The sequence below is a fragment of the Podarcis filfolensis genome (assembly GCF_964270895.1).
Source record: "Podarcis filfolensis genome assembly, chromosome: 18".
Classification (NCBI taxonomy): Eukaryota; Metazoa; Chordata; class Lepidosauria; order Squamata; family Lacertidae; genus Podarcis; species Podarcis filfolensis.
The window spans coordinates 12,047,811-12,068,475 of record NC_139622.1 but is presented as its reverse complement, the minus strand read 5'-3'; the positions used below and the strand labels follow the sequence as shown (position 1 = coordinate 12,068,475).

At 52.5% G+C, this 20,665-nt stretch overlaps 2 protein-coding genes across 3 annotated transcripts; both read left to right on the top strand.

The window, feature by feature from the left end:
• Nucleotides 1-1,093: 1,093 nt before the first annotated feature.
• TMEM38A (transmembrane protein 38A) lies at nucleotides 1,094-10,704 on the top strand. 2 transcript variants are annotated; one of them, XR_014543358.1, is made up of 7 exons: nucleotides 1,095-1,331; nucleotides 5,315-5,471; nucleotides 6,729-6,913; nucleotides 7,703-7,790; nucleotides 8,094-8,211; nucleotides 8,964-9,848; nucleotides 9,978-10,704. XR_014543358.1 is itself a non-coding variant. In XM_083594864.1 (6 exons), exons 1-6 carry the CDS (start codon nucleotides 1,208-1,210, stop codon nucleotides 9,186-9,188), a joined length of 897 nt encoding a protein of 298 aa, XP_083450990.1. In that variant the 5' UTR covers nucleotides 1,094-1,207; the 3' UTR covers nucleotides 9,189-10,704. The 2 variants fall into 2 exon arrangements, 1 of the variants encoding a protein (XP_083450990.1); XM_083594864.1 differs by having other exon boundaries at nucleotides 1,094-1,331; nucleotides 8,964-10,704.
• Nucleotides 10,705-11,852: 1,148 nt separating this feature from the next.
• Nucleotides 11,853-20,571, top strand: LOC310753507 (tetraspanin-33-like). Its single transcript, XM_083594882.1, has 8 exons — nucleotides 11,853-12,810; nucleotides 13,092-13,149; nucleotides 13,866-13,990; nucleotides 15,043-15,117; nucleotides 17,096-17,191; nucleotides 17,450-17,575; nucleotides 18,465-18,626; nucleotides 19,488-20,571. Exons 1-8 carry the CDS (start codon nucleotides 12,754-12,756, stop codon nucleotides 19,596-19,598), a joined length of 810 nt encoding a protein of 269 aa, XP_083451008.1. The 5' UTR covers nucleotides 11,853-12,753; the 3' UTR covers nucleotides 19,599-20,571.
• Nucleotides 20,572-20,665: the final 94 nt, after the last annotated feature.

Genomic DNA, 20,665 nt, shown 5'->3' with positions numbered 1-20,665 from the left:
TGTTGAATAGCCATCCGAGGTGGGGTAAAGTTAATCCGGATTAATTAAGCAAAGTGATGATCTGGAGTCCCACACTCCCTGCAGAATGCAAACCGAAGAGCCGTGCACTTGAGTCACTGTTTCTCACGGTGGTCAAAGACACGCTTCTTCCAGGAAACCCAGAAGCGGAGCGCTCAGACGCAGCGGCTCACGGAGCCCCAGCACCGCCTCCCGTTCTTCAAATCCAGGCATCAGATGAGCCTACAGGATCAGGCCTAAATGGACCCATCCTGTCCAGCATCCCCTGGGGAGCCAAATACCCCAAGGAGGACCCGATCCGAAGAGTTCTCTCTCTTCCTGTGGCAGCAAAGCCATTGCCCGTCCCTTCTCCCTATCAGCTTATTATTATTATTTGGCGAGCGAGAGCGCCGCCTCTGGTCGCCTCCAGCCTCCATCAAAGCCACGTATCCCCTAATAATATATTTAAAGAACAAACGAGCAAATTAGGCTAATCAGGACATGCAAAAGATATGAAAATTAAATTTCAGGAGCCGCAGAAAGCGGGGGAAGAAGGAAGTATGGTTTTGAAATGTCAAAACGAATGCGAAATCGTTGAAATGTACAAAATGAGCGAACTGGTGAAATGCGCAAACTTGAAAAGCATAAATTTAAAATCAAAATCAAAGCCACTTATTCCCGTGGGAGGGGGGCCGCATTTGTGGCTTCGCACTTTGGAGAACTTAGCGACCCCCTCTTTTTCGGCCTTTCCTTTTCCTTCCTTTCTTTCCGAGAGGGGTGGCTCTGGTTTCTGGGCTGTCAAGGGTGGGTGGGGGGCTCCCAGGGCAGAAGCCCCCAAATTCATTCCCCCCCCCCACAAAATTCGGCAGCATCCTCCGATTCACCTGCTGGCTGGATAGACACCTGCTCTCCTGGATAGACGCCAAGCGGTTTGGCACAGTCCAAGGTGGCAGGTTCCTATGTGCCACCCCCGCCCCACCGAGGGAGGGAGGTCCGCCGTGCGGGGGCGGCGCTGCGGGGGGCGGGCGGGGGCGTCACCCTCCCCTCCCCCTCCCCACCCTCTCCCCCCGGCGCTGCGTCCCCCCCTCCTCCTCCTCCTCCGTGCGCTCCGTGCGCTCCTGTGCGCTCCCGGCCTCTCCGCCTGCGCTCCCGTGCGCTCCCAGCAGCATCTCCGCGCCTGCTTCCCCCGCTTGCACCTGCCGCCGCCGCCATGGACCTGGTGGGGGCCCTGGACGTGGGCGACCTGGCCGCCGCCTTCGCCCGCCTGCCCGTCTTCCCCGTCTTCGACCTGGGCTACTTCGTCGTCTCCATCCTCTACCTCAAATATGAGAAAGGCAAGGAGACCATCTCCTCGCGCGCGCCCCCTCCCGCGACCCCCTTCCTCCCAGGGGGTTAGGCCACCCTCCCCGTGCCGCCCCCACCCCCGCACCGACCATAGGCTCAGAACATCCCCATTCATCCTTTTTTTTTTTCGGGGGGTGGGTGCGTGATTTAATAAGGATTTATTAAGGATCTGTAACCATCTTTCCCCGTGCCAAATCCTGGCGCCCCACAGCGGATTTAAAGTTACCCTCCTGCCAAGCCTCCACCCCCCCGCAACCTCCAGAGCTGCACTGGATTAAGGGGGCTTAAGGAAGAGGAGGGGGCATGGGCGTAGGGGGGCGGGGACAGCTCCCCAATAAATAAATAAAAACCCGATATAAATACTTAACTGAGGGTTTGCACCCGCTAACATAAATCCCAGGGGCTGTGAAAAAAGAGGGGAGGGAGACTCACACCCCCCCAAGCGTTGTTACCCCAGGGTAATTTATCTGGTGTAAGTACCTTCTTCCCTGCCATGGATTTTTTTGGAGACTGAATCGCCCACCTCCCTCTGGCTTTGTGCTGATTCCTGTATGTGTTCCCAAGTTGGGGAGGGGGAAGACTTGGGGGGGGAAGACCCATACAACGGGACCCCAAGGGTCTAGCCTGTATTTCAGTCATGGGGGAGGGGCTTGCTGTATTGGGGTGGGGGTTTGTTGGTGTGTATTTAGGGTGGTGGAGGCGGCGATGCTGTGCTGGCTTTCTCCTCCCCAAGCACGGCACTTTCTAAATAAAGACGTGTGGGGTGGGAATGTCCCACAGAAACACAGTCAGCAGCGTCAAGGAGCCAGAGACAACCTTGGCTTGGGGAAACCTGAGACCCTCCGGGCTGAGACCTCGGGTGTGATGGATGGAGGCAGTTGGGGCTCTTTTTCCTTGAAAGGACAGGCCAGGTGTCCAGAGGGGGCCTGGGTGTGGGTCGGCAGCAGTGTGTAGGCATGCCCCAGGGATGGAGCGGGAGAGGCGATCCCCAGCTAACACCCAGCTCCTCTTGCAGAGGAAACCGGACCCACTTTGGACCAGCCTGGGCAACAGAGTGAGACTCAGGCCATGGGGTCAGGATCAGGAAGGAGGCCTGTTTGTTCAGAGATGCTCCTCAGCTCACAAGGGAATACAGTGGTACCTCGGGTTAAGTACTTAATTTGTTCCGGAGGTCCATTCTTAACATGAAACTGTTCTTAACCTGAAGCACCACTTTAGCTAATGGGGCCTCCTGCTGCCGCCGGAGCACGATTTCTGTTCTCATCCTGAAGCAAAGTTCTTAACTCGAGGTACTATTTCTGGGTTAACGGAGTCTGTAACCTGAAGCGTATGTAACCTGAGGTACCACTGTACAGTGGCTGCTTGGTTCTCAGACTTAATCCCTTCCGGAAATTCCGTTCCAAAACCAAAGTGTTCCAAAACCAAGGCGCGCTTCTTTCCCATAGAAAGGAACGCAAAACGAATTAATCCGTTCCAGACTTTTAAAAACAACCCCTAAAACAGCAATTTACCATGAATTTTACTCCCTAACGAGACCATTGATCCATAAAGTGAAAGCAATAATCAGGGGAAAGGAGCAGTCCCCCCCCCCTTATAACAGCGCAGAATCGGTTCTGGTCAGGGACGGCTTTGCGACGTTTTCTCTCGGCGGCAAAATAAGCCCTTGCCTCTTGGCCGTTGTAGGATATCCAGTTTCTCACCGGCTTCCCTTCCCTGGGTCCTCATTCCTTTCCCAAATTAGAAGCAGGCTCTGCAGCTGCTTAGCTTGGGCACTGAGGACCCAGCAAGGCTGGCGGGGGGGTGTAAGGGTGGGATTCTCTAGGGCACTACCCTCACCAGCGGAGCATTTCCCCCCAGAAACCGTGGACGGCTTGCTTCTTGCGGCCTGGAATGAACAGGAGGGTTTTGGAGAGGCAGGAGGGTCCTGGGTTTGGCGCAGAATGCGGCCTGCTTTGCTCGAGCAAATGTATACTGTTAGAAGAAAAATACTGCTCTCTTTCCCTTATGGGGTACCCAAGATCCTGTCTAGAGTCCTTAAGTAGGTTCTCTATCAGTAGGAGAAAATAGCAGAGGCCAAGCAGAGAATATTGAGAAGCAAAGTGGCTAGTAAGCCTGGTCTTTATTGAACTGTTGCAACAGGGTCCTCACTCCCCACATTCTGGAGGAACCCAGAACAATGGTGCACAAGCCCCTTTATAGACTTTTGAAATTGTCTCCCCTGTAGCTCAGGACCACCCCCAAAACATCATGCATACATCACAGAAAGAGGTGATCCCCAGCAGAAATGGGAGTGTGTTGCTTCTCTCCTGTCTGCCAGGAGACCTGATCAATCATGCCTTATCAATTGCCTTTTCTGGGTAGCCGGGCCATTCCTTGGAGACGGTCAATACTTAGTTCCTGAATCTCTTGGGCATATTGAGAGTGTGCTCAGCTTAACAGATACTTGCCAGGCTGTATTTGAAAAGGGAGGCGTAAGTCCCTACAGTCCAAAGACCATTGGAAAGCTTTTCCCATTTCCTTCCTCCTTGCCGAGAAATATTTGAGGTCAATTTGAGAGAGTCCAAATGGCTTCAGGATTGCTCTCCTGTACTATTCCAGACTCGTGGTTTATATACTTATGTATGTGTTTACCTTGTACGTTTATGAACATTTATTTTATATATTAGACCTTATAAGTCTCATAACAGTATCCGGGTTCAAACCTCATCATCATCATCATCTAGGCCTGCATTTGCCTCCCCACCCTGTAAAATGGGGGACCTGGGATCGTCTCTGCAAGCAGGAAAAGGATAGTTTGGGCTTTTGTGGTCTGGCGTCCGTGGAGAAGAGCAGAGGCACATGCCCCTGCCAGCTTTATTTTTAGACAGCGGATGGGGTATCCGGTTCACAGAGAGAGGGGGCCTCTTCCTTCCCTTGCAGCTGCTCGCGGGCGCTAAGCGCCGCCCTGGTTCCTGGATTCGAACCCACAAAAAATGGCCCACAGGAGTAACAAAAAAATCTCTTTTTTGCATCAAACTGGAGACAGAGCCGAGAGGTGTTGCGCAGAACAGAGAGGTGATAAGGCAGGCATAGGCAAACTCCGGCCCTCCAGAAGTTTGGGACTACAATTCCCATCATCCCTAGCTAACAGGACCAGTGGTCAGGGATGATGGGAATTGTAGTCCCAAACATCTGGAGGGCCGGAGTTTGCCTATGCATGTGATAAGGGATAGATAAATAGATAGATAGATAGATAGATAGATAGATAGATAGATAGACAGACAGACAGACAGACAGACAGACAGACAGACAGATACACACACACACACACACACACAATCTATTTGGTTTTTCAAATTAAAATTTTACAGAGATATATCACGTATAAATCATAAAAGCAAGATTCCAAGAAATCTCCCAGGCTTCCATCCTCCCCTTTGTGGGCCCTATTATTAATCTTTTCCTCCCACATCTTTTGTGATACAGTGGTACCTCGGTTCTAGAACATAATGCGTCCCGGTGTTCTGAAATGTTCGAAAACCGAGGTGCAGACAGCCACAAAATAAATTGGTTGCAAAAACACAGATCGATTGCACCCAATGGAAGCCGAGTGGCATATTCAACTTCCAATGTGCGTTCGAAAACCGAAGCATTTACGGCGTTCAAAACCCGAAACGTCCGTCAACGGAGACATTCGAAAACCGAGGCGCCACTGTCATCCAAAACCTTTACGTCCAGAATTCAGCCTTAAACTATTTATTCTTGGTTGTATTGCCACCCAAGGCGGGGGGGGGGGCATCGCCGCGTCCTGTGGCAAGGAGTTCCCCAGGTGAACTGTGTCCCCGATCTTCCGACGCTCAGCTTCATCCGATGCCCAAGGCTCCTAGCGTTAGGAGAGGAGGAGGAAAATAAACGTCTCTCGCCACTACCCCAAGATGCCCAGAGAGGGGAAGGTGTTTAAAGGGCCGCGCTTCTCTCCCCCCCCCCACCGCAGGTGCCGTGGAACTGTCCCGCCAGAGCCCCTTCGCTTCCTGGGTCTGCGCCATGCTCTACTGTTTCGGCAGCTACATCCTGGCCGACCTGCTCCTGGGAGAGGCCCCCGTCGACTACTTCAGCAACAACGCCAGCGTCCTCCTGGCCACGGCCGTCTGGTGAGGCCACGTCTCTGCCTCCCTTCCCCCTCATTGTGGGGGGTTAGGCTAGATGACCCCCCGGGGTCCCTTCCAGCTGCACAGTCCTACGGTTCTGTATCCTCCAAGGAGACAATCCCTCTTGCATGAGCACAAAGGGTGGGGGGGGCAGTGGCATAGCGTGGGGTTGGCTGTGCCCAGGACATCACGGCCACAGAGATAAGAAAATAAAGAGTCGCTCCATTGTTGGGAGAGAGCTCACTTCCTGGTTCGCAAGCCGCTTTCGGCAGGCGGAAGCGCACCGCTTCCTTGAGGCGCCACCGGGTGTTGAAATTTGGCACCTTTAACAATTTTGTGCCCCATTCTGTCCTGCCTTGCTGGGTCGTTCTGGGCAGCTCAGTTTAAGGAGGGTGTGGACAAGCTGGAAGGTGGGCAGAGGAGGGCGACTTAGATGATAAAGTTACAGATAGGTAGCCGTGTTGGTCTGCCATAGTCAAAACAAAAATTTTTTTCCCCTTCCAGTAGCACCTTAAAGACCAACTAAGTTAGTTCTTGGTATGAGCTTTCGTGTGCATGCACACTTCTTCAGATACACAGAAACAGAAGTTGCCAGATCCTTCTATATAGTGAGAAGGTGGGGAGGGGTATTACTCAGAAGGGTGGTGGGAATGGGTGATTGGCAGATAGCTGTGATGAGCCTGTTGACGACTCTTAACGACTGCAATAGGTCTTACAGGAAAAAGCAAGGGGTGATAAGGTGAAAAATGGCTTTGTCATGTATAATGAGATAAGAATCCAATGTCTTTGTTCAGACCAGGTCTCTCCATGGTTTTAAGTTTGGTAATGAGTTGCAATTCAGCAGCTTCTCTTTCCAGTCTATTTCTGAAATTCCTTTGTAGTAATACAGCTACTTTGAGATCTTGTATAGAATGTCCTGGGAGATTGAAGTGTTCTCCTACTGGTTTCTCTGTCTTGTGATTCTTGATGTCCGATTTATGTCCGTTTATTCTTTGGCGTAAGGTTTGGCCTGTTTGTCCAATATAGAGAGCTGAAGGACACTGTTGGCATTTGATGGCATATACAATGTTAGATGATGAGCAATTAAATAGTCCCGAGATGATAAAGGGTGCGGAAACCAAGCCTGATGAGGAACGGTCGAAGGAGGCTCAGGTGTAGAAACTGGTCCAGGAGCTTTGGCCTGACCTCCTTTGACCTCACCCGCTCGCCTTGTGGCAGGGAGTCCCACAGGCTTCACCTCCCGCTCTTTCGTCTCCCAAGGTACTTGACTTTCTACTGCCCTCTGAACATCTTCTACAAGTGCGTCAGCTTCCTGCCGGTCAAGCTGGTCTTCGTGGCGATGAAGGAGGTGGTCAGGGTCCGCAAGATCGCGGCCGGCGTCCACCACGCTCACCACGCGTACCACAATGGCTGGCTCATCATGGTCATCGTCGGGTTCGTCAAAGGTGGGACGCCACTGCCCCGCCCTGCGCGAGTTCCTTCTTAAACCAGATCATGAGGTCTGGAAACTTTGATCTTAGGGGGCAGGTTGTGGCTTCACGCCGGGAACACCTGCTTGGCATGCAGAATGCCATAGGTTCCACCTGCAGGGTCGGAAACTCTGGAGCCCCGTTCCCCTCTGCAAACAACTCCCTCATGAAGGGTGGGGAAAGGCACCCTTGCCGGATGTCCGGCCCGCAGAGAGTCCCCTTTCCCTCCGCCGAATCCGCTGAAAGGCGAGCGATGGACTTTCTAAGTAAATCGCAGAATCCTAGAGTTGGGAGGGACTCCTGAGGAGCACAGCCAAAGCATCCCTGGCAGAAAGTTATCCAACCTCTAGCTTAAAAACTTTTAATGAAACAATAAGTGTCTCTCTTTCCCTTCTTTCCTTCCTCCCTCCCTTCTTTCTTTCTTTCCTCCCTTCCTCCTTTCTCTCTCTCTATCTTTCTTTCTTTCCTCCCTTCCTCCCTTCCTCCTTTCTCTCTTTCTTTCTTTCCTTCCTTCCTTCCTCCCTTCCTCCTTTCTCTCTTTCTTTCCTTCCTTCCTTCCTCCCTTCCTCCTTTCTCTCTCTCTCTCTTTCTCTCTCGCTCTCCTTCCTTCCTTCCTTCCTTCCTTCCTTCCTTCCTTCCTTCCCTCCCTCCCCCCCTCTCTCTCTCACCTCTTCCTTCCTTCCTTCTCTCTCACCCCATCTTTTCTGTCTTCCTCCCTCCCTCCCTCCCTCCCTTCTTTCCTTCCTTCCTTCCTTTCTTCCTCAGGATCTGGAGTCGCTCTCATGTCCAACTTTGAGCAGCTCCTGCGAGGCATCTGGAAACCGGAAACAAACGAGCTCTTGCACATGACCTTGTGAGTAAAGGGCACTGCTGCCTGTTGAGCACTGCTGCTGCCTGCCTGGGTTGGTAGGGACGGAGCAAAGACCTCAGAGAGACATTGATGCAGGCACTTTTGTACGAAACAAAGCACAAGGAGGGAGACCGTCAAGAGGCGGGGAGTTCCAAAGTCTTTGTAACACCACCTTCCTTTGCCTCTGGCCCTGCCCACCACCACTATGCGGCCCCCGGAAGCCAATGCGGCCCTGGGGGTGGGGGAAAAAGCTTTTGTAACTGTATTAAAAAAATAAAATAAATTCAATTTCTGTTGCCTTGGCAGCCCTTCCAAAGCCAGTTTGTACGGGGCGCTGCTTTTCACGCTGCAACAAGCTCACTGGCTTCCTGTCTCCAAAGCCACCCTGATATTTTTCTTCACCCTCTTCATGATCGTCTGCAAGGTGAGCCTCCGGCCGAGGGGCGGGGAAAGAATTAAATCAGATCTACAGAAGCCGCCCTGGTTTCTGAACTGATCCCAGAACTTTTCCTTAGGACATCAATATTTTCAGGGGAGAAACATTGGAGGGGATGGAATGGGACGTCCCTATTTTCAGGGGAGAAACGTTGGAGGGGATGGAATAGGATGTCCCTATTTTCATGGGAGAAACCTTGGAGGGGATGGAATAGGACGTCCCTATTTTCAGGGGAGAAAGGTTGGAGGGGATGGAATAGGATGTCCCTATTTTCATGGGAGAAACCTTGGAGGGGATGGAATAGGACGTCCCTATTTTCAGGGGAGAAAGGTTGGAGGGGATGGAATAGGATGTCCCTATTTTCAGGGGAGAAACGTTGGAGGGGATGGAATAGGATGTCCCTATTTTCAGGGGAGAAACGTTGGAGGGGGTGGAATAGGACGTCCCTATTTTCAGGGGAGAAACGTTGGAGGGGATGGAATAGGACGTCCCTATTTTCAGGGGAGAAACGTTGGAGGGGATGGAATAGGACGTCCCTATTTTCAGGGGAGAAACGTTGGAGGGGATGGAATAGGACGTCCCTATTTTATGGGAGAAACGTTGGAGGGGATGGAATAGGACGTCCCTCTTTTCAGGGGAGAAACGTTGGAGGGGATGGAATAGGACGCCCCTCTTTTATGGGAGAAACGTTGGAGGGGATGCGAATGGTGTGGAACCGCTAATGGTGACTCCCCCCCCAGGTCTTCATGACGGCAACCCACTCCCACGGCTCGCCCTTTGCCCCCTTCGAAGGGGTCGTCTGCCCCATCCTTTTCGGCTCCGTCCCCTCCGGCCACCACGACGACCACCACCACGGCGGAGGGGGCCACGAAATGCCCCCTCCGCAGCCCCCCCAGCTGCCGGCCAAGTTGCGGGAGGAGCTGAACGAGGGGACGAGGAAGAGGAAGGCCAAGAAGGCTGAGTGAGACCCCCCAGGAGGAAGAAGACTGGGGGACGGGGGACCCTGTCCGACCCCACGGCTGACTCCCGGTGTGACCTTTTCTCGCCCATCTTGGGGGTGGGGTCCTCAGGACGCAGAGGCTGCTCCAGGACCCCCACCTCGAGAAAAAACAAGGACCCCTTTTTGCAACGGCCAGCCCACCCCCCTTCTTGACCCCATGGAAGAACCGCTGTCCTGGCACAGAGAGCGGCCTGGGATTCGGCTGCACTTGGGGGGCCTCTGGAATGCAGCCGGACCCCCACCATTATTATGTGGGGCAATGACTCGTCTCCAGCCCCCTCCTGACTGGTTCCTGCGAGAATCGCTGGCCAAAGCGCTTCCACCGTTCTACTCGTGTGCCATTGCTGTGCCTGTGTGTGTTTGTGTGTTTGTGTGCCCTGAGCCCCGAACTCCACCTAAATTATCTATTTATTGACCCATTTTTGGCTGCTTGGGGAATTTCACAGCTGCCCTTTCCACCTCTCTCGGTTGCCCCTCTTTGGTGCCCTTAAGAATTATTATTATTATTATTATTATTATTATTATTATTATTATTAGGGAATGATTATTCCCCAAATAAAATAAAAGTTTAGGGAAGCTTTTAATGTTTGATGCATTACGGTATTTTAATATTTTGTTGGAAGCCGCCCAGAGTGGCTGGGGAAGCCCAGCCAGATGGGTTGGGTATAAAATAATAATAATAATAATAATAATAATAATAATAATAATAATAATAATATATTTTTATCGTGCCCATCCAGCTGGGTTTCCCCAGCCACTCTGGGTGGCTCCCAACAGATTAAAAGCAAAAGAAAACACCAGACGTTATAAACTTCCCTTCAGACGTCTTCTAAAAGTCAGACAGTTGTTTATTTCCTTGACATTTGATGGGATGCAGGGTGGGCGCCACCACCGAGAAGGCCCTGGGTGCTCAGCGGAGCGGATTTCATAGAGTTGCAGAGTGGGAGGGGACCCCGACGGTCATCTAGTCCAACCCGCTGCAACGTAGGAATACCCCGCTGTCCTGTGCGGGGCTTGAACCCACAACCTTGGCGTTACCGGCACCATGCTCTAACCCGCCGGCGAACTTCTGTGGAAAATCCTGGGCCTGACACGTGCTTTGCAGAGGGGCCTCTGAGCGCACGCAGAGTTCTTTCTCTCTCCTTCCTGCATCTCTGGGCTTAAGCGAGTGGGGCTGAGGGCCGGCTGGGTCCCAGGAAGACGCCAACCGGGTTTCCCTGGGCTTGGGTGGTGTGGGTTCAGACCTGGCGTGAGAACTGGCTGCCCCGGCCCCAAATGGAAGACCTGGGGGGGGGAAGACCCCGACCCCTTCCTCGGCCCCCACCATGGCGTGAAAAGGAGGCACCCCCGGTCTCCCCGCAAGAAAGTGCCTTTTTCCCGACACCCCTCACTCGCCCAAATAAATGCCCGGTGGGCACCGTGCAAGATTTGAGGCGGGGGGCACACAGCCGACCTGGGAATAAAGGGCCTTTGAGAAGCGATTCTCCATCTGGTGTGTTGTGTGTTTCTTTCCTGTTTGTGGGGCTCTGCTGTTTGCAATTTGGGGAGGGGGAAAAGACCCCCCTCGATGGGGCATCTTCTGACGGGCGGGTGGGTTTTCGGTTGAGTCGACCACATTTCCAGCGCACTTCGAGACAAATCTGAGCCTGGCTTCGGCTGGAGAGGGCGGGATATAAATAAAATATTATTAAATCTTACAAACGATAAATTATAACACCACTTATAGGGTGCGACCTCTGATTGGGGCCACTTGCCCAACTTTGGTCCCCTCCCGGCCCTCGGCTCTCCACGAAGCTGCCAGCCTGTGATGGCAGCGGCCCCGATCCTGGGAACGCCTTCGACCGGATGAATCCCTGCACAAATCCAGACTCGCAAAGGCTTCCTGACTTCCCAGTTGCTGTATGTTTTATGTTGGTGTGCGGAGAGGCTTTTGAGGGCCACATGGAGCCTCCGCCCTCCTCTCTTGAAGGAGATGCCAAGGGCCTCCGAATGCCATACGATACGACAATCTTTAATGTCATTGTCCCATACAGAACAAAGAAATTGAAAAATCTACATCAGACATTCAAAACCCAACAAGCCTGCTATCCCAGCTATCCCAACCAAGTTAGCCCCCTAAAAACTCTGATACTCCAATTTTAAATACAATATACTCCCATAGAGACTACCATTAGGTCCAGTCGTGACTGACTCTGGAGTTGCAGCGCTCTTCCCGCTTTACTGGCCGAGGGAGCCGGCGTACAGCTTCCGGGTCATGTGGCCAGCAGGACTAAGCCGCTTCTGGCGAACCAGAGCAGCGCACGGAAACGGCGTTTATCTTCCCGCCGGAGCGGTACCTATTTATCTACTTGCACTTTGACGTGCTTTCAAACTGCTAGGTTGGCAGGAGCAGGGACGGAGCAACGGGAGCTCACCCCGTCATTGCGGGGATTTGAAACACCGACCTTCTGATCGGCAAGTCCTAGGCTCTGTGGTTTAACCCACAGCGCCACCTGCATCCCAGAGACTACCTTAAAGGTAAAGGTAAAGTTAAAGGTACCCCTGCCCATACGGGCCAGTCTTGCCAGACTCTAGGGTTGTGCGCTCATCTCACTCTATAGGCCGGGAGCCAGCGCTGGCTGTCCGCAGACACTTCCGGGTCACGTGGCCAGCGTGACAAGCTGCATCTGGCGAGCCAGCGCAGCACACGGAAACGCCGTTTACCTTCCCGCTAGTAAGTGGTCCCTATTTATCTACTTGCACCCGAGGGTGCTTTCGAACTGCTAGGTTGGCAGGCGCTGGGACCGAGCAACGGGAGCGCACCCCGCCGCGGGGATTCGAACCGCCGACCTGACGATTGGCAAGTCCTAGGCGCTGAGGTTTTACCCACAGCGCCACCCGCGTCCCTAGAGACTACCTTACACTGTGTTTAAAACCAAAATCACATTTGGATAGAAACTGTTCCTCAGGCAGCTAGTCCTAGTCTTTATAACCCAGAAGGCAGAAGCTGAAAGAGATAATTTCCGGGGTGCGCACTATCCTGCGCTATCTCTGCAGCTTTCTTGTGACACCTGGAAGCATAGATTTGATCCAAGGTGGGATGAGTACACCCAATTATTCTCTCCGCAGTCTTTACAACCCTGGACAGCATTGTTTTTTCCCTGGCCGTGCAGCTCCCAAACCACACACACAGACCATAAGTGAATACACTCTCCACAGTACAATGGTAAAATGCCATCAAGAGGTCCTTTGAGAGATTGTTTTCCCAGAGGATTCTCAGAAAATATAACCTCTGCTGTGCTCTCTTCATCAGGTCTTTGCTGTTTTGCACTAGGCAGGGGATCAAGCTGGCACTTGCCTCTGACATGCCCTTTGCAGGCAGCGCACTGTCTCGCCTCTCCCTTCCTGCTCTATGCATTCCACACCCACCCGCTTCCTCCCCTGGCATGCAAACCCAGCTGGGGGGCTGGAGATCTCTGCCCACCGCTGCCCCGCATGCCACCAGGCCTTGCCCGAGGGTGGCCCCCGGCTCACAGGGGCGGGCATGAACCATGCGCACCAACCAAGTCATCAAGTACACCTTGTTTGCCTCCTGCTACCTCTTCTGGGTGAGTCGAGAGCCTTGGCATGCCTGGCACCGGCTTCTGTGTTGGCAGCGGGCCTCCGAGGGCTTAGGAGTTCACCCAGAGGCTGCTTTCTCCAGCTCTCAGAGGCTGGGCTGCCTTTGCCAGGGCCTCCCTCGGGGGCCACGGCGAGTTCGGGGCCGGCTCCTCTCCCCTGGCACAGCCCCGACCTGCCCTGCCCACAGCAAGCCACAGGGCATGAGTGTGCGGCGCCCTTTTTGCAAAAACAGGATGCCACGAACGGCTTGTTCTTCTGCCCTCTCCAGGTGGCCGGTGGGCTGATGGTAGCCGTCGGGATCTACGCCAGGCTTTCCAAGGAAGGGGGTGAGTGGGGCGGGGGCACCCTGCTTGGCGCTGGGGTTTTGTGGCCCACAGAAAAGTCAATCTCCAGGATACATTGTCAAACGCCTTCTCGGCATCTGCCAACATTAGGGCTGACTTTTTGCCCGGTTTCATTTCTAAACATTCTATAGCATCTATTACCATCCTTGTATTATTTTCGATATGTCTGCCCCGTAAGAAACCGGATTGTTCGTCTCCCCTGGTTATTTTTAAGGTGCACCAGATTTTTAAAACTCTGCAATATTTATTTTGTGTTCCATCTTCAGTGGGGCAATGGGCTTCACTTGAAGGGGGGTTCGGGGGTCTAGGAACTCTAGATTGGGGAGGTCAGGTTAGAGGTAAAGCCTAGGCAGCCCTGCTGGCCCTTAAAGGGGGAAAACTGCATGTGAGATGAATGTTGCATAGCTCCTGAGCATGTGTGGAGTGCTTTCCTCGATTGCTTACAGTGGTCTTTGGCCTACAGCTGTTTCCCAAACTTGGGTCTTTGGCTCTTTTGGGGCTCCAGTTCTCATCCACCCTGACCACTGGTCCTGCGAGCTAGGGATTATGGGAGTTGTGGTTCAACAACATCTGGGGACCCACAGGTTGAGAAAGGCTGCTGGGCATTTCCTCTGGGCTGGTCTCTCACCTGGCAGGTGGATGGGTGGGCACCCTTGGGTGGGTCGGCACCCTCTCCTCTCCTCTCTGCCTCCCTCCAGGCGCCGTAGACTCCCTGCTGGCGGACCCCTCCGTCGTCTTGATGGTGGTGGGCATCCTGGTGTTCAGTGTCACCTTTGTCGGCTGCCTGGGGGCCTTGCGTGACATCACCCTGCTTCTGAAGGTGGTACGTACGGCAAAGGGACCCCTGCCACCCCCCTCCACTACCCCCTCAACAATGGGCAAAGCCTCCTGTCAGTCAGGTGTCTTGCCCAATGCAAGCAAGGGGAACCATGGGGCAGGGTCCAGGATGCTCAGATTACTGCCACCAGACCTCCCCTTTCATAATGTAACCGTGATGTATGAGTGATGTAGTTTGGGGAGGTGTAACATGGGGATTGGGACGCGGGTGGCGCTGTGGGTTAAACCACAGAACCTAGGACTTGCCAATCAGAAGGTTGGCAGTTCGAATCCCCACGATGGGGTGAGCTCCCGTTGCTCGGTCCCTGCTCCTGCCCACCTAGCAGTTCGAAAGCACGTCAAAGTGCAAGTAGATAAATAGGTACCACTCCAGTGGGAAGATAAACGGCGTTTCCGTGCGCTGCTCTGGTTCGCCAGAAGCAGCTTAGTCCTGCTGGCCACATGACCCGGAAGCTGTACGCCGGCTCCCTCGGCCAGTAAAGCAAGATGAGCGTCGCGACCCCAGAGTCGGCCACGACTGGTCAGGGGTCCCTTTACCTTTAACATGGGGATTAGCAGCTAATAAAAGTTTGGGTTCTCTTTTATTCGGGGCTTCCATCTTGTTCCACCTGGTGGCAGGTGGGAGTCCTGTCGCAGCAGTCTTCAATAAAGACCAAGCCTACTGGCTGCTGTTTTGCTCTGGCATTCCTGGCTGGTGTCCTTGTTTTTTTGTCCAAGGGAGCCCTCAGATTTCTCCTTTAACACCCCCCCCCCAAAATTCCGACCGTGAAAAGTGCGGCTTATATTTGCGACCTGGCAAAAATTGGCTTTTACAACATCGCTGCCACAACAGCTGCCCTAGGGATACCTTAGCGAGATGTTCCGGCAGTGTCTCCTCGCTTGGGAAGCAGTGGAGTTTTTTAAGCAGAGATGGATGGATGGATGGATGGCCAGGATGCTTTTGCTGGGATTTCTGCATTTCAGAGGGGTTGGACTAGATGACCCTCGGGTGTCCCGTCGCAGCTCCACGGTCCTGATTCTCTGCTCACTTCTCCCCAGTTTGCCTGGCTCTTGCTGGTCATCTTTGTCCTTCAGGTGGTGGCCGCCGTTCTGGGCTTCCTCTTCTCTGGCATGGTAAGCAAAACAAAACGATGGATAGATAGATAGATAGATAGATAGATAGATAGATAGATAGATAGATATTCGCATTAGCCAATGGTCATAGCAACAGCAAAACATTACAGTATACAGTGGTACCTTGGGTTAAGTACTTAATTCGTTCCGGAGGTCCGTTATTAACCTGAAACTGTTCTTAACCTGAAGCACCGCTTTAGCTAATGGGGCCTCCCGCTGCCACCGGAGCACGATTTCTGTTCTCATCCTGAAGCGAAGTTCTTAACCTGAAGCACTATGTCTGGGTTAGCGGAGTCTGGAACCTGAAGCGTCTGTAACCAGAGGTACCACTGTATGCAGAAAAGGAAATTTGATATGAGGGCACAATTTAAAGTCCTGAATCAGCCGTCAGTTAGTGGCCCTTATTCTGATTGCCCCTGCTATGATCCTAGCAACCTTTGCTGTTATCTGCTCATTTTGATCTGATAGAAGGAGATTGTGGCAGTGGTTGAGCGCCCTGGGGTGGTTAGTATGTGATGATCCCGTTCCTCAGGTCTTTGTAGAGAGCGCCGGACAGGAGGACGTGTGCCGCTGTTTCGGTGCTACAGGGGCAAAGACGTTTCTCAGGCGGGATCTTTTGGAATCGACCCTCAAGTACCGCGGATGGCAAAACATCCAGTCTTGCAAGAAATGAAATGAATTTATTAATACGGTCATAGACCAGCTTCAACACACACAATATCACAGATCATAAAAAATATCAGGAATACAAGGGACAATATGCAATAACAAGAATTTAAATATAAAAAAATATAAAAATTAAAATTAATTGTTAGCGTGCCCCCTGTAATTAACATTTAGGGGATTGGACATTATGGGATACCACTTGCTTCCTGCGATTGATTGCAGACGCACAGAATTTAGCTACATTTAATGTAGTCTTGGGATTCTTGTCGTCTAGCAGTAGTTTTAGACTATGGTATTCCGATTCTTTCCTAGACTTTTGCAAAACAGGTGTAATAAAAGTCAAACGTATATCCTCATAAAGACAACAACGTAATAGTACATGTGAAGCAGTTTCAACTTCCAACGAACCACAAGGACAGACCCGTGCTGTGTATAGTTTACCCTCAAATCTGCCCAGTCTTGCAAGTGTAAAAGCACGTCTGTATTTTGGGATAAGAAGTTTGTGCGGATATGGGGCCAGAGGATCTGAATGGAGAGGTGGAAAATGAACAAAACAAAACAAAACAAAAGCGACGCCTGCGTAGCTTGGCATTTGGGGCAAGGGGGGCGCAGCTCAGTGGTTGGGGTGCCCGCTTTGTACCCCAAAGCTCTCCTGGGTCCCCGTGAGAATTAGAGCGCCTTTTCCAGCATACAGATTCTCTCTCTTCTTCTCTTTTAAAATGATTTTTATTTGATTTCACTAGTACGGTGGTACCTTGGTTCTCAAATTAAGTTTACCAGACGTCCCCATTTCCCGGGGAGAGTCCCCGGATTAACAAATCACCCCCCTACAGAATCCATTGGAGTAGAAAAGTGTCCCCGGATTCATTGGAAAAAATCCGGTACAGTGGTACCTCGGGTTAAGAACTTAATTTGTTCCAGAGGTCCATTCTTAACCTGAAACTGTTCTTAACCCGAAGCACCACTTTAGCTAATGGGGCCTCCCACTGCCGCCGCTATGCGATTTCTGTTCTCATCCTGAAGCAAAGTTCTTAACCTGAAGCACTATTTCTGCGTTAGCAGAATCTGTAACCTGAAGCGTATGTAACCTGAAGCGTCTGCAACCCGAGATACGACTGTAACCTTAATTTAATCAATTCCGGAAGTCCATTCGGTTTGCTGCAAAGGGGGGGGGGCTTATTACATCCACCGTATTTTCCAAACTTTTTGCTGCTGGCTGGAGATACCTGGAGGCACTCTTGACGGGCGCAGGGGAGATTTCTCGCTGCTCCAGTACTCTCTCTCTCTCTCCCCTCCCTCCACCATGTCCCAGGTGATGGAGAAAGCCACCCTGCTGATGGGACGAGCCATCGCCCGTTACCGTGACAACCTGGACCTACAGAACCTCATCGACTACATCCAAAAGAAGGTAAAAGATTGAGGGATGCCCAGGTTTCCCTTCCCCGCAGGGGCATAGCGTGGGTTGCTGGTGCCCCAGGGCAGGGTGGCTGTTTCGCCCCCTGGTGGACTGGGCCGGTCCCTTCTCCGTCCAGCGTCCGAACAAGAAAGTCCTCCTGTTGCTCCGAGTTCAAATCCCGCCCACGTGTTCGTCATAGCCTTTAAATAATTCAGGGGAAAAGCCTTCCGTTCTTCAACGCCCTTCGCTCCTGTTTCTTTCTCCCCCCAGTTCGAGTGCTGCGGGGTCCACTCCTACAAAGACTGGTCCCAGAACGTTTACTTCGACTGCCGGGATTCGAACCCCAGCCTGGAGCGCTGCGCCGTCCCGTTCTCTTGCTGCGTGCGAGGCAAAGAGGTGAGGAGGCAGCCCGAACAGGACACTGATTGGTAGAAACCTAACTAGAAGCCCTTACTCATAACTGGCTTTGGAATCCCTCACTCATAACTGGCTTTGGGAGCCGTTACTCCCAGCTGGCTTGGGGAGGCCTTGCTGGTGTTTTTTTAACTTAATACCATCCTTTTCAAAAGATAACAAATCTCTATAGGTGCCCCGTTTTTTCCATATTTTATTTCTTTTGGACAGTTGGGAAGCCCTTGCTCTTAATTGGCTTTGGGAGCCCTTACTCCCAGCTGGCTTGGAGGAAACCTTGCTGATTTTTAATAAAATTAATAGTTCCATCCTTTTCAAAAGATAGCAAATCTCCATAGGTACCCCATTTCCCCCCACATTTAGTTTCTTTTGGACAATTGGGAAGCCCTCACTCTTAATTGGCTTTGGGAGCCTTTACTCCCAGCTGGCTTGGGGAGGCCTTGCACCTGATCCCATATGTGTGTAGCTAGGCACTCCCTACATGCACATATGCCCCAGAAGAGCGCTGCCGCCGGAGCCCACCTGGTCCAGCAACCTGTCCCCACATTGACCAGCCGGACGCTTCTTCTGGGAAACCCGCAATGACACCCAAAGCGCAGCTTCGGAGGCAACCTGCCCCGAACCCTGGCTGCTGTGGGGCAAAGAGTTGGAGGACGTCAGCTTTTGTGTCTGCTGGACGAGACAGGGCCCCTTTGGCTCAGCTGCTTTGAGGCTCCCCAGATCGTCTTATTTGGAGCAGAGCCTCCTTGTCCCAAGACAGTCTACCTCCAAGCGCCAACAGTATCCTGGAGGGGAAACGGAAGGCTGCATCTTTGGGCTGTCGCAAAGGGGCCTTCCTAATGGGCCACCCCGTTCTCTCGCCCGCTCCTCACAGGCCGTTCTGAACACGATGTGCGGCTACGGGACGCAGAAGCTGAAGCCATGGAAGGCCGAGTTTTTGGTTCACACCGAGGGGTGTTTGGAGAAGACGGTCCGCTGGGGCCGCAGCAACCTCTTCTTGGTGGCCGGGCTGGCCTTTGGGCTGCTGGTGCTGGAGGTGAGCAAGGGGGCTGCCGCGGGGGGCTCCGATCTTGTCCCTCCTCCCAAAATCAGGGCTGCAGGCCAACGCGCCTCCCTTCCAGTGGAAGCATTCAAGGAGAAGAAGGAGGCGGTTTTTAAAAGGGAGGGATCCAGGAAATTACAGGCCTCTCCAGGATGTTGAAGGCAGAATGGCCGAGTACAGAGAAGGACAAGCCCTGCTGGTGCAAGAACCAGCATGGCTTCTGCAAGGATAAGTCTGTATTTCAATTCAAGAAGGAGGCTGACACAAAGGCAGTTTAAAAGGTGGGTGGGGAGGTATCCAAGAAACTACAGGCCTATCCAGGTTGTTGAAGGCAGAAGTCTAGAGAAGGACAAGCCCTGCTGGAACAAGAACCAGCATGGCTTCTGCAAGGATAAGTCTGTATTTCAAAGACAAGAAGGAGGCTGGCGCAAAGGCAGTTTAAAAAAAAGGGGAGAGGGATCCAGGAAACTACAGGCCTATCCGGGTTGTTGAAGACAAAATGACCATGTCTAGAGAAGGACAAGCCCTGCTGGAACAAGAACCAGCGTGGCTTCTGCAAGGATAAGTCCTGCTTGGGGGCTTTCCCTTGTGGGCAACCAGTTGGCCTGGCTTATATGGGCCCCCTTTGGCCTGACCCGACTGCCACCGTGTGGCTCCTTTTACGATTCCGAAGTGGAGCCTCCACGCGTAGAGCCAGTCTACCTTAGAACGGTGGAGAACAAGAGCAGGAGGGGGTGCTGTTTCTCTCAGGTCCCGCTTGTGGGCTTCTTCCCTTTGCAAGGACAGGGGGCTGGACTTATACGGGCCCCCTTGGGGGCCTGATCCAGCTGCGACATCCTCCTTTCCTCGTTCCAGGCAGTCGTCTTCTTTCTCGCCGTTCTTCTCATCTACCAGATCGACTTCATCATCGAGAAACGGAAGAGCGTCAGGAGGAGGAGGAGGAGCAAAAGCTGTCCAGCGAAGTGAAAATCTCGCAAGACCGTTTTGCCGCTTCTCCCTCCCCAAGAAGCGGACCCCCCTTTTTTTGGCAGCAAAAACAGGGCACTGGAAAAGGGGGGCAGGCCTGGAGCCACGTTTAACCTCCCTGCAGGCTTTGCACGAACCGATATCGGGGTGTTATGCCAAAGAATTGTAGAGTTGGGGGTGTCAGGAGTGTGTGCAGGAGCCAGGCCCTGGGACCAGTAGGGCTTCGCAGGACTGCGGCCTTCCTAAGTTTGTTCTGAAGAGGCAAGGCGCAACCACACAGGTGAGGCTGATTGGTAACTCACAGCACCTGGTGGCAAGAGCCGGGAAGGGATAGAAGGTCAGCATTTCCCTTCAGATCTTGGCCACAGCAACACATTCCCTGTCTTCCTGTGTTTGACTCCTTGCTTCTTGATCCTCGGACCCCTGACTTCGTGACTTCTTGCTCTTCGACCCTCGGACCCCTGACTTCGTGACTCCTTGCTTCTTGATCCTCGGACCCCTGACTTCGTGACTCCTTGCTCTTCGACCCTCGGACCCCTGACTTCGTGACTCCTTGCTCTTCGACCCTCGGACCCCTGACTTCGTGACTCCTTGCTCTTTGACCCTCGGACCCCTGACTTTGTGACTCCTTGCTCTTCGACCCTCGGACCCCTGACTTCGTGACTCCCAGCTTCCTGACCCTCAGACCCCTGGCTTCCTGCCAGGGCCAGATTTCGGTTTGATGAGGCCCTCAGCTCCTGAAGGCAATGGGGCCCTTTCTATGTCCAGCTGTCCTTTGTCAACAACAAATTGTCACCGTTTTTGTGTGTGTGTTGAATATATGCTATATGGTAATTTATGGATTGAAGGGGTATCTCAAGCCATTTGCACATCACAAAATACGTATTTTATCAAAGTCATTGTTGAACTGAAAAACAATTACGGTAAGAAGTGCATTAATAGTGAAATAAAATTAAGAAGTATATTAACAGTGAAATAATTAAATTTTTGTTCCTTTTAATTTTTTTGGGACCCCCCAAGAGAATGGGGTCCTAAGCTAGAGCTTGTTTAGCTTATACGTAAATCCG

Bases quoted from the DNA above. Each gene is read 5' to 3' on its own strand.
- TMEM38A (XM_083594864.1), top strand. From the start codon at position 1,208: ATGGACCTGGTGGGGGCCCTGGACGTGGGCGACCTGGCCGCCGCCTTC. The intron at 1,332-5,314 runs GCAAGGAGACCA...CCCCCACCGCAG, and splicing joins CTACCTCAAATATGAGAAAG to GTGCCGTGGAACTGTCCCGC. The intron at 6,914-7,702 runs GTGGGACGCCAC...TTTCTTCCTCAG, and splicing joins CATCGTCGGGTTCGTCAAAG to GATCTGGAGTCGCTCTCATG.
- LOC310753507 (XM_083594882.1), top strand. From the start codon at position 12,754: ATGCGCACCAACCAAGTCATCAAGTACACCTTGTTTGCCTCCTGCTAC. The intron at 13,150-13,865 runs GTGAGTGGGGCG...GCCTCCCTCCAG, and splicing joins CAGGCTTTCCAAGGAAGGGG to GCGCCGTAGACTCCCTGCTG. The intron at 15,118-17,095 runs GTAAGCAAAACA...ACCATGTCCCAG, and splicing joins GCTTCCTCTTCTCTGGCATG to GTGATGGAGAAAGCCACCCT.